Source organism: Pseudonaja textilis, chromosome 2 (assembly GCF_049901715.1).
Source record: "Pseudonaja textilis isolate UNSWEBS1 chromosome 2, rPseTex1.2, whole genome shotgun sequence".
Taxonomy (NCBI): domain Eukaryota; kingdom Metazoa; phylum Chordata; class Lepidosauria; order Squamata; family Elapidae; genus Pseudonaja; species Pseudonaja textilis.
Window position 1 is genome coordinate 8,417,040 of NC_141991.1, and position 12,782 is coordinate 8,429,821.

The 12,782-nt window shown below is 46.1% G+C and overlaps 1 protein-coding gene across 1 annotated transcript in view; it reads right to left on the reverse strand.

The window, feature by feature from the left end:
- Positions 1-103: 103 nt before the first annotated feature.
- TAP1 (transporter 1, ATP binding cassette subfamily B member) overlaps positions 104-12,782 on the reverse strand; it is a 33,796-nt gene continuing 21,117 nt past the window's right edge. Inside the window, exons 10-12 of the mRNA XM_087927943.1 lie at positions 11,701-11,860; positions 6,499-6,635; positions 104-3,862 (exon numbers count right to left, since the gene is read on the reverse strand). Coding sequence (XP_087784069.1) covers positions 3,617-3,862; positions 6,499-6,635; positions 11,701-11,860 — 543 coding nt within the window. The 3' untranslated portion in view covers positions 104-3,616. The remainder of the gene's footprint in view (positions 3,863-6,498; positions 6,636-11,700; positions 11,861-12,782) is intronic.

Sequence of the window (12,782 nt, forward strand, 5' to 3'; positions counted from 1 at the left end):
TTGTATAAGTGTTATTGCTGTTATCTGGCTGGAGAAACTATATAATTGTTCTACTAGTATGAAAAATGTATTCAAGGAAATGATAGATAAGATAAAGACAGGAAATGTTAGATAGGTATTTATTTTACAATGTACAAATACAACTGTTTTTCTGCACGTAGGCTTTCTAAAATACAAGATCTTACAGAAAACAATTGTGAACTTCTTCATTTGTTTAACACTAAACCCAGATCAGCTACTTCATCGGTCTGCCCAAGTGGCTTTCAAAATTTGTACCAATGAAAGAGGACCTTCCTCCAAACCAAAATTTGGACCTTCCTCCTAAATTGGGTACAACTCCCAGGTGAGCAACAGATTAAAAGGTCCCAAAATATGAATATGTGATCTGCTCAGCTAGGAAAGGAGGAAAGCAAAGATTGGAACAATCGAATCCAAACCATTTCACAACCTGAGGGAAAGAAAAGATGCGTACTAATTCTGAAGTTAGTAACCGGACTCAATAACCTAATAATTTATAATCACATCGGCATCTTCTGCTAGAGCTGAAGGTGGTAGCGGAAGAGTTGTGGATGCCAGCTTTAGTGGCATCCACAACAACAAAAAAGGAACAGGCTTCAAATGTGTGGACGCCATTTTGATGCCCTTGCTCGAATTGACTGCCAAGTTCTCTAACATTTGAGTTGCCAAATATTTCAGTTCAGAAAGCTGCCTCACTCCACAGCGGAGGCACAGCTGAACTAGAGGCAAGCTCACAAGAGGAAGAGCTCAGTTGGCATCCTTCCAGAAGACAGCAAATGTCCAAGTTGGTCTCAAGGAAGCATTTACTTTTGAAGGTCATAGCAACAAGGGCTACTCACTGAGGCTATCTTTGAGATCCGTGGACTTCAACTCCCAGAATTCCCCAGCTGGCAGAGAGTTAAAGTCCACACGTCTTAAAGACATCAAGGTTGGAGCAGTGGTGGGATTCAAAAAATTTTACAACCATTTCGGTGGGTGTGGCTTGGTGGGCATGGCTTTTTTTTTTTGCTTTTTTGCAGCCCCCACACATTTTTTTGGGCCTGAGGAGGGCGTTTTTGCTCCCCTAAAGCTCTTTTAAGGCTTAGGAAGAAAAAAAAAAACAGCGGGGGGGGGGCATGTAGCACCCCTCCACGTTCCATTTTGGGAGATTTCTGGCCTCAGAAGAATGTTTTTGTTCCCCTCAGTCTCCTCTGAAGCATAGAAGAGCAAAATTGGAGGGGGAAACTGAGCCAATTTTTTTTGCCTTTCCGGGCCTCGGGCAAGGGGAATCCCGGCACAGCTGATCTACATACAACTGATTGTCAGGAGGAAAAATAAGAAATACCTTAGGTGGATGTCAGGCGGGCAGGGTGAGCGAGCATCGGCCGTCAGGGTTGGCGGCGTGGCCAGCCAGAACTTACTACCGGTTTGGCGACCCATGTCAAATTTCTTGCTACCGGTTCACTAGATCCAGTGCGAACCGGCTGAATACCACCACTGGGTTGAAGACCCCTGCACTAAGGGTCTCTAAAAGAAAGCGGAGGACATAAGCCCACACGGCCTTCCCCAGGCCTCTCGCTATTCCAAAACAGAAAAACCTTCAACTCTCCCAAGCTGAATTTTTAAAAAATAACACTACAAAATGGCAGCACTCTCGAGAGATCACCAAACGGGCAAGACATTGCCGACATTAATTGGATAAACTTAGTTTCTATCAGCATAAAATGTATGTAATATTCTGAGCCACTCTTGCAGGGTGTGGCTATTCCTTACATGCATTTTGTCTGTATGTTTTGGACATCGTATTCACCCAGACTTTTTGCTTTGGCCAAAGAATTAAAAAGCTGTTATTTTTGCAAGCCTCGTCTCGAGTTTCACTCTTTGGCATCTCTGTGGCTCAGGGAAACTTCTGGGACCTTACATGTCTGTCAAAACTGAGTTAGGTTCTTGGATGAGAAGCGAAACATCGTCAAGGAAAAACAGAGACAGTCCAATTGTCTTTTGGAAAAGCGTCTTTGGGACAACTGAACACAAATAGATTTTACTGCTGGATTCATTCCTTCGTTTGTTATATCCCATTTATAAATATCTCAAGGTGGTGAACACACAGGATATTCCTGGCACTTTTGGGAGCAGGCAGTGGCCAGCAGGAACTGGGCATGGCTGGTCTAGTGAAGAGAAGGACCAGGGGAGAGATGATAGCAGCAGTCTTCCAATATTTGAGGGGTTGCCACAGAGAGAAAGGGGTCAACTCATTTTCTGAAGGCCAGACAAGGAATAATGGATGGAAACTGATCAAGGAGAGATTCAACCTAGAACCTGACAGTGAGAACAATCAACCAATGGAACAGCTTTGTTTTCAGATTCATAAGTGGTGGGAACTTCATCACTGGAAGCTTTCAAGAAGAGATTGGACTGCCATCTGTCAGAAATGGTGTAGGGCCATGATGGCAAACCTGTGGCGCACATGCCACAAGTGGCACGCAGAGACATTTGTGCCGACACGCAAGCCACAGGCAAATTTACCTCACTGCATATATGCGTGCCTCACAGCTGATTTTTCTGCTGGTTTGAGGCCTTTTTCGGCCTCCCAGAGACTTGGAAAAAGCCTCTGCAAGGCTTTTCAGGATGAATAGGCCCATTTCGTCACTTCCTGTAACACTGATTCATTCTGAGAAGCCTTGCAGAGGCTTTTTCCTAGCCTCTGGGAAGCTGATAAGGCCTCCAACCAGCAGAAAAATCAGCTGTGAGGCGCAGTGCAGGTAAGAGGGTGGTGGCGGGGGTGTGCATTGCGCACACATGGGCGGGTGCATTGCATTCTGGGTGCTTGGCGCACGCAGTTTTTGGCACAGGAGCCAAAAAGGTTAGCCACCTCTGGTGTAGGGTCTCCTGTGTGGCCGGGGGGGTTGGACTAGATGACCTACAAGCTCTCTTCCAACTCCGTTAATCTGTCATCTGTAATCCTATTTTCCCAACAACAACCCCGTGAGGTGGCTCAAACCTTAGAAACAGTGACACCTCCCTCCCTCTGCCCCCAAGTATCTTACAGAGAGCAGTCCTCTATGCAGGTCCCTGTGAGATGATCGAAACACTCCGATTTGTTTTGGTCACGTGATGAATAATGGATGGAAATTGAACGAGGAGAGATTCAGCCTGGAAATAAGGAGAAACTTTCTGACAGTGAGAACAATCATCCCATGGAACAGAAGTTGCCCTCGGAAGTTATGGCTCAGCCTTAGAAACAGTGATACCCTCCTCCCCCGTCCCCAAGTATTTTACAGTACAGTATTTTAAAGAGCATCCCTCTATGCAGGTCCCTGTGAGGTCATCAAAACCTTCCAACTTCTTTTGGTTCTGGCAAGGCCATCTTAGATGCTGTCTTCTGCTTAATCTGTGAACGTCCCCCCACCCCACTCAAAAAACTTTTCCCAGATGGCACATCGCTTAAACTGTGATTTCCTGAACAGCAGTTTAGAACTTTCAGAAGGATAAACTGTCAATCGGTGGCGAGTGTTGCGTTGCTGAGATGTCTCTCCGCTGTGCGATGCTCGCAGGGAGCGATAAGTGCTGCTTTGGGATCCAGACCGGATCGTTCCCGCCTGTTTCTCACCCCCCGTTATCAATTCCTATTGTTCCCATTGGGGCTGCTGCTCCTGCCCTCCTCTGCCCCATTCGGCTGCTTCCGCAGTAGCTGACAGAAGAGCCCCTTCTTCTCCACCAACTCCTCGTAGGTCCCCCTCTCGCGGATCTCCCCGTCTTCCATGACCAGGATGAGATTAGCCCGCTTCACGCTTCGGAGCCGGTGGGAGATCAGGAGAACGGTGCGGCGGCGGCGAGTTTCTTCTTTGTAGATTTCTTCTTCCAGCTGCGTGAGACCAAAAACGGGGAAGAGAAGAAAGGTTAGAAAGACAGGGAAAAAAGGGGGGGAGCCACAAGGCTGGGTCAGAGAGAAAGTAAACCAGTTGGGCATCAGGAATAATAAAAAGTATCTCACACACCGTTAACTACAACTTACATACTTGCTTCAACTTTCCTACTTACTACCAGTATGTATTCTCCCTAGAGCAGGGGTCTCCAACCTTGGCAACTTTAAGACTTGTGGACTTCAACTCCCAGAATTCCTTGCTGGAGACCCCTGCCTTAAGAGAAGTGTTTCTCCATCTTGGCAGCTTGAAGATCTGTGGACTACCATGTTGGCTGAGGAATTATGGGAGTTGGAGTCCACAAGAACTCACTTAACAACTGTCTCATGTAGCAACAGAAATTTTGGACTCAATTGTGGTGGTAAGTCAAGGACTACCTCTATAGAAGGATGCTGAGGGAAGGCAGACTTGAAGGAGGATAGGCAGGCCCCTCTTTCCTACAGGAAGTAAGCTGTCACTTTTGTGATATAAACAAAATCAAGGTTTACTTTATATGTGCATCATCTCTCTCCCCTCTCTCTCACACCTATCTCATGCTCTCTATCATCCATCTTTCTCTCTATCATCTATCTATTATCTCTCTCTCTCTCCCTCCTTCCCTCTCTTTCATCTCTCTCACACTTATCTAATTTTATCATCTATCTTTCTCTCATCTCACATCTGTCTGTCTGTGCATTCTCTCCCTCTTTTCTCTCATCTATCTCTTTCTCTCATGTTCTATCTATCTATCCATCTATCATATCTCCCTCCCTCTCTTTCATCTCACACTTATCGCATTCTATCATCTTTCTTTCTCTAATCTATCTCATCCATCATGTCTGTCCATTATCTCTCTCTCTTTTCTCTCATCTCTTTCTTTGATGTATTATCTATCTATCTATCTATCTATCTATCTATCTATCTATCATCTATTTATCATCATCTATCATATCTCCCTCCCTCCCTCTCTCTTTCATCTCACACTTATCTCATTCTATCATCTTTCTTTCTCTCATCTATCTCATCCATCATCTGTCCATTATCTCTCTCTCTTTTCTCTCATCTATCTCTTTCTCTCATGTATTATCTATCTATCTATCTATCTATCTATCTATCTATCTATCTATCATCTATTTATCATAATCTATCTCCCTCCCTCCCCTTCTCTTTCATCTCTCACACTTATCTAATTTTATCATCTATCTTTCTCTCATCTCACATCTGTCTGTCTGTGCATTATCTCTCTCATCTCTTTCTCTCATGTTCTATCTATCTATCCATCTATCATCTATCATATCTCCCTCCCTCTCTTTCATCTCACTTATCTCATTCTATCATCTTTCTTTCTCTCATCTCACATCTGTCTGTCTGTGCATGATCTCTCTCATCTCTTTCTCTCATGTTCTATCTATCTATCCATCTATCATCTATCATATCTCCCTCCCTCTCTTTCATCTCACACTTATCTCATTCTATCATCTTTCTTTCTCTAATCTATCTCATCCATCATCTGTCTGTCCATTATCTCTCTCTCTTTTCTCTCATCTCTTTCCCTCATGTATTATCTATCTATCTATCTATCTATCTATCTATCTATCTATCTATCTATCTATCATCTATTTATCATCATCTATCATATCTCCCTCCCTCCCTTCCTCTTTCATCTCTCACACTTATCTTTCTTTCATCTATCTCATCTATCATCTATCTGTCTGTCCATTATCTCTCTCTTTTTTCTCTCATCTATCTCTTTCTCTCATGTATTATCTGTCTGTCTGTCTGTCATCTATCTATCATCATGTATCTAACCCTCCCTCCCTCCCTCTCTCTCTCCCATCTATCTGTCAACTCATACAATATTTCCATGTTCTTTTAGAGTTGCTAACAGAAAGGGAGGGGGGAGCAGTGAGACAGCTTGCAAACCGAAACTGCATTCCATACATGTTTTCAAAGATAGTTAACTAGGTGACTGAAGTTTCTGCCCTGCAAAATTCTAACTGAAGAGTATGATTGATGACTCTTGGCTATGGATGTGTGATACACCCAGGGGGGCTTGGGGAAAACCTGGATCAAGGATAACAACGAATGATGTGTCTCAGAGTTGGCTACACCCCAGCGATGCCGTACCTTTTAACTCCCAATAAATCCTTCTGAAGTTTTGGAAGTTTGGCTCGAGACTCATGATTTAAATGGGGTTAAGTGCTGGAATCTTGACACTATCTATGCATCTATCTATCTATCTGTCTGTCTTTATTATTTATTATCAAGGTGTAGTGAATATATCTAAGCCTCTTCTTATTCTTATTTTTAGGTTTGTTGGGGCTGCAAATCCCGCATCAACCCCCCCTTTCCCTCCACCCCCCTTCCTGTGGAAACTGGATGAGGGCAGGGGCTGTTTGAGTTCCACTGCTACCCCGACTGCAGCTGGGCCAAGCAGGAAAAAAAAATCTCGCAGCGGTTTAACAGAAACCTTACAAACTTCTTCTCAACGTTAGGCCACTTCCTCTTCCCTTTCTCACCCTCCCTTTTGGCTTCTTTAATTCCGTCCATCATTCAATCCTCTCAGAAAACTTCTCCCCCTCGCCCCCAGTTCTCTTACCAGTTTCTGGCTGTCGGTGTCCAAGGCGCTGGTGGCATCGTCCAAAATCAACACTTTGGGGTTTCGGATCAAAGCCCGGGCAAGAGCAATCCCTTGCTTCTGCCCCCCCGAAATTTGTTTTCCTGCTTCCCCAGCATCTGCGGCAAGAGACCCAAAATGGAGGCATTCTGCAATCGGGCCCTCCCAAGCTCCCTCCATTTTAATTCTAACAGCGGCTTCATTCATCTCCCAATAGTTGAAATCTGGAATACTGATTTTGCAACACATCTGTAGCGATCTCTTCACCATCTGGTCCGATAGCTGGCAGGGGGCTGAACATGGCAACCCATCAGGCCTAGTCCTGCCTCCTCTCTATGGTCACAGCTCCACAGAGTCACAGATATTTCTCCAATAAAGGAAAACATCTGTGTCTCGGGATTGAAATGAGGGGTCCTTGTGCTCTATTGTGCAGCTTCTGATCTGCAGCGTTCAATGGTGCCTGGAGTGGATTTATCAACCACATTCCAAAACTCTTTTGCTTTTAGGAAAAAAATCCCATCTTTGCAGCCCAAATAATATACTTCTTCTGACCCGAACGGGGTAGAGAGCTCTCTTTAAATTATTTTTTTTTCAGCCACCCTGCAGTCTCTTGCCTTGTTTCTTGCTATGAAAACAGGCACTCTCTCAGCTTTAATTACAATTCAGTCTTTTTCTGGGCCCATAGCCTGTTCCGTTTTGCAGCGTAAATTCAGCACCAGAAAAGTAAACGCAGATGGCTGATGCCTCATTTAACGTCTTTATAAACACCAGGCATGATATTCCCCTCTGAAAAAAAAATGGGGGCCGGCCAAAAGAGATCCCCCCCGCCGGGCGCCAAGAAATCGCACACACAACACCAACGCTACACACCCTTCCTTTCCAGCCGGTCAGGTGTGGATCAGCTCCAGAGCTGGGCAGCCGTTTCCCTGGTGGTGGGGCCAAGGCCGCCGCCCAGGGAGCGCCCGCTGCTTTCCCTCGCCAGGGCCGGGCAGTGGCGTGTTGCACGGAGGCTGGTCTGTGGCTGCCCAGCTCCCTTTTCCTGCTGCTCAGCAGCTTCCGCTCACACCGCCCGGGCTCCACTCAGGTATCCGGCTGGGGTTGTCAAGAGTTGCTACCGCTGGCGTGGCTCCACGCGGCTCCAGTCCCACGTTGCCTCAGGAAGGGAAAGGCAAAACCGGGAGCCGTTGCTGCCATTGCAAAGCGCCGCTGCGGCTCTTCCTTTTTGCCTTTCCCTTCCTGAGGCAACGAGGGACTGGAGCCACGCGGAGCTGCGCCAGCGGTAGCAACTCCTGACTCGGGGGCCTTCGAGGGGAGGAGAAGGAGGAGAAGAAGGGGGGGAGGCAATTCCCCCCAAAATCGGAATTCCGATTTTAATCGGAAGAATATCATGTCTGAAACACATTAAGTAAATTTTACAATACCAGTTGTAGATTTCTCGAACAGGGCGTATACTCAAACAGAAGCAGACCTATTACATGTTCAGAGCACAGAGGCAACATCAACTTCAGCAGACAAGCAAGCAAGTTAGTTTCTCTTTCACTTTAGAGCTGAGCACAGAACAGAGATAAACCATGTCCAGATTCTCTCTTTACATTTCAGCCCTCAATTCAGCTCTCATTGGCTGACCTTGTTACTAAGTTTTATTCCAGTTCATGAATATACTCTGACAGGTGCATGGTTGTTTTCTTGCAGATGTTTCTTTACCCACACTATTGGTAATCCTCAATCTGAGGCTGTAATTGAGCCCAACATTTTTGTTGCTAAGCGAGACGCGTATTAAATGAGTTTTGCTTCATTTTAGGACTTTTCTTGCCACAGTGGATCACTGCAGTTGTCAAGTTAGTAACACGGTTGGAAAGTGAATCCGGCTTCCCCTTTGACTTTGCTCATCAGGAGGTCGCAAAACCCGTGTGATGTCTCCCTTGGACGACTCCTCATATTCCTCCTCGGAAGTCGGCTCAAGGGAAGGTGAACTGGGTTAATTAATGACTCTGAATGGCCAAAAGAGGTTTACAGGCGGATTTAGCTGGGGACAGCTTGCCGGGGTTGGCGGTCAGCGGAGAGAAGGAGGAGGAGCTTCCTTCCATGGTGGGTCCAAAAGCACTCAGAGCAGAGAAAAGACAAGAGCAATGGAGATCTGCCAGATTATTCAGAAGGCCCCACCTCTCTTGATGGGCTACACAGGAAAACTATTTATCATGGCAGGCAAAGGGAAGTGTTGCTGGGAACAACATGTTTGGTTTCTGACTGTGTGTGTTTGTTCCTGGTGTTTCCTGCTGGATTTTGGAGACTCTGAACTTCTTTTGTCAAATGAGCTTTTGTGGGTGTATTTCAGTTTGGCTTAGTAGATTAAGTTTATTGGTGGACTTCTTTGTTGGAGCAACTTTCTATTGTTTTATGGACTACTGGCTGTTGCCTTGTGGACTAATCTTGGCCTGCTTGTGGCTGGAGTTATTTGGGACAGTTCTGAGGCTGGGTGAAGGGAATTGCTGGGGAATCACATGGCCATGGGGATGCTACCAAAGGTCATAAGTGTGAAAAATGGCCATGCCCCTGTTGGAATCTGACCTGGTGGGGGAAACCGAACAGCTGACAGGGAATGGGAGTGTGGCTCCACTGGCTGTGGAAGAAACTGGGGAAGGGCAAAGTCCGCCTGGGCAGAACAGGGGAGAAGTAGAGCAAGGCAGAGGGAATTCAGAGGAAGATCTAGGCCTGTTGGGTATATGGATACACCAACTAGGTTTGGGTGAATAAATATATAAACCAAGGTTTAAGTGTTTGTAGCTTTAAGCACCAAACTGCAATGTAATTAGATAATTAAGGGTGCGGTTACAAACTGCAATAAAAGGCAGTAAGAGAAACGTAACACTCTCTCTCTCTGCTCTCTGCTGCCTGCTGTTTACTCCTGTTTGAGACATCTGCTTATTACTGCTTGTTGGCTACTGTGCTGGATACCGTTTCTGCTGAACAAAAGGACTGTTTCCTTGGTGAGCTGATATCCTGTGAATACTCAGCGTTGTCTTCGAGAGAAAGGTATCGGGAGGAGAAGATATCTCCACAAGCAGATAAGGACATAGTACTGACTAGTTAATGGACTAAGTTACTGGATGGATATATTTGTGAATGACATATGGACTGATTGACAATGCTTAAACTCTGAGTGGATTAAACAACTATTTAAAACAACAAACAGTGTTTTGTCTCCAGTGTGTGTATACTCTTGGGCCCAGCCTCTCTCATTTGGCTGCCTGGCTTGACTGCTGCTGCACATTCTGCTTGGGGTTTGTCCCCAAACACTAACAAGGCCTACCCCCTCTTCACTCTAGGGCAGTGGTCCCCAACCTTTTTGTACCAGGGACGAGTTTCATGCAGAAACACTTTTTCAAGGACTGGCGGGGGGGAGTCCAAGTTTGGTGGTTTGCTTGCAGACGTTTCATTACCTGACTTGATAACATCTGATGTTGTTACCTAGTCGGGTAATAAAACGTCTGCCAGCAAACCACCAAGTTCAGGGAGCACCAATGCCTCCTCATTGCAACCCTGAGCGACAGATATTCTCTTCTATTGGGACATTTAAAATGGAGGGTTTCAGCTGCAGATTCAGGAAATGCGCCGGGCTGAGGAGCGCCTTCAAAACTGAGCGCTGGGCGGCGGCGGCCCGCGGCTCTCTCCGCGGCTCAGGACAAGTCCCTGCAGGATGGCTGAGAAGCCCCGCCTCTCAGCCCTGCTTCCCTCAGCCTCATCCCTCAGGTGTCTCCCTCCCTCCCTCAGCCTCATCCCTCAGGTGTCTCCCTCCCTCCCTCAGCCTTATCCCTCAGGTGTCTCCCTCCCTCCCTCAGCCTTATCCCTCAGGTGTCTGCCTCGTTCCTCTCTCAGTCACTCTCTTGCTCCTCCACCAGCCCAGGAAGAAACTGCTTCAAAGAAGCCAGCAGGGTGGCTTTTCCTGTCGGCGTAGCTCCTCCAAAGCGCCCATTCACCCCCACCCCACCACCGCGGTTCAATCCAGTGCTCTGTTCTGCCTGCCTGCCTGCCTGCCTTCGTTTCTGGTTGTTTGGAGCAGCTTCGGCTGAGAATAATAACTATTCGCCTCTTTTACTCAGCCGAAGCTGCTCCGAAACAACCAGAAACGAAGGCAGGCAGGCAGGCAGAACGGAGCACTGGATTGAATCTGCCGGCGGCGGGTGGGAGTGAACGGGCGCCGGAAGAGCTGCGCCGACAGGAAAAGCCACCCTGCCGGCTTCTTTGAAGCAGTTTCTTCCTGGGCTGGTGGAGGAGGAGAGAGCGACTGAGAGAGGAATGAGGCGGGAGGAAACCGAAGCCGCTGAGTCAGAGAGCAGGACAGGCTTTGGTTGCTTCCTCCTCCCCTTCTTTCATTTGTGTCCTTGATCCCTGATCCCAGCAGCATTCACTGAAGGTGAAGAAAGCCGCTATTTTTATTTTATTTTTATTTTCTTTGCGGCACGGTACCAAATGATCCATGGACTGCACGTCCGCGGCCCGGTGAGTTGGGGACCCCTGCTCTAAGCCACGCAGGGAGGAACGGAAAAGGGAGCAACGTGTGTTGCTTGGCTTATGGGAGAGGAAAGGACCCTGATTCCCTTCGTTAGCTGCAGCTGGGAAAACAGTGTATAAAAGAAGAAGCTGTGCACAGCAAGTTGTTGGGAGCAAACGTGAATTTATCTGGCTTATCTGCGTTCCTGGCGTTTTCCCAACTGTGTGAGTTTTGCCGCACTTTCAAATCTGAAGTTTAGTCCTGCCCTATCAAGTTAATTACTTCAGCTTGGTTTGTTTGGATTTTTAGTTATAGTTTTTGTGTACCTTGTTTCGGACTGAATTTTCTAAAGTTAAAGGCTGTTTCTGGGAGAGTTTTTCTCCAGCTGAAGATAACCTGGACACTGGGGGCAAAGTTGGAGATAATAAAGGGACTCTTATTGCTTATTTGACTGTGTGGCCTTTGTGCCATGCCCTGGGTCATCACAGTCACTTTTTACAGTGCTGTAACTTTGGACGGTCACTAAACAAACTTGTAAGTCAAGGATTACCTGTCGTTTGGGTAATGAGACATTCTGCAAAAAAAATCAGCCATGCTCAGAGAGCACCAAGGACCCCTCTGATGTTCTGCCCTTGAGACAACTCCCATGTGACCCTGCCATCCATCCCTGGGCAGAAGACGGAGACTCCTACTTGTATCGTAGCCGTGGCTCATTGTGGAGATGAAGCGATGGACTCCTACTTGCTGACTAGCCTGGATCACCTTCTCTTCACATTGCTCTTGCAAGCCGTAGGCAATGTTGGCACCCAAGGATCGGGCAAAAAGTACGGGATCTTGGCTCACCAGCGCTACCTACCAGGCCAGGAAAAATAACAAGACAGTTCATTATTCCAAGCAGAATTTATGAGGAGGCCAATCAAAGCAACATTCATTTCCCCCAACTTTGGAAACTGTAATACAGCTCAACGTCTATGCAGATTCTCAGTCATCCAAGTCACGGCTGTCCAGAAGTCAGGCTTTGGTGGCGCAGTGGTTAGTGTGCAGTACTGCAGGCCACTTCTGCCGACTATCGGCTGCCTGAAATTTGGCAGTTCAAATCCCACCAGGCTCAAGGTTGACTCAGCCTTACATCCTTTCCGAGGTGGGTAAAATGAGGATCCAGATTGTTGGGGGCGATAGGCTGACTCCGTAAAACTGCTTAGAGAGGGCTGTAATACACCATAAAGTGGTATATGAGTCTAAGTGCTATTGCTAAATGGGCTTTTTTTAAGAGGCAATTGGACGTTCTCGATTTTCTTTGAAGACATTTCGCTTCTCATCCAAGAAGCTTAAATATCTGAAATATTAATATTTTATATACTTATATATTCAATATAAATATAGAATTTATATATTTAAATATCTTTATATATCTTAAATATCTTAAAAGAAAAACAAGAACGTCCAGTTACCTCTTGAAAAAAAGCACTTAAAAAAAGATTTGATTGATTTTCTATTATTTACATTTTTTTAGTGCTTAATAAACATCATGTTGTCTGGATTTGTATAATTGCTTAACAATACAGATCACATTCTTAATCTCCACTTCTTTTTTCCAACCACTGGTAAAACAAAGTCCAAGTTTGGTTATATTCTGCGTCCAAAAGCACTTCTGGAATACAGGTAGTCCTCAACTTACAACCATTCATTTAGTGACTCAAGTTACAACGGCCCTAGAAAAAAATGATGGGCAAAGTCAATACGGAAAGCCAGATTCGCTCAATAACCGCATGCT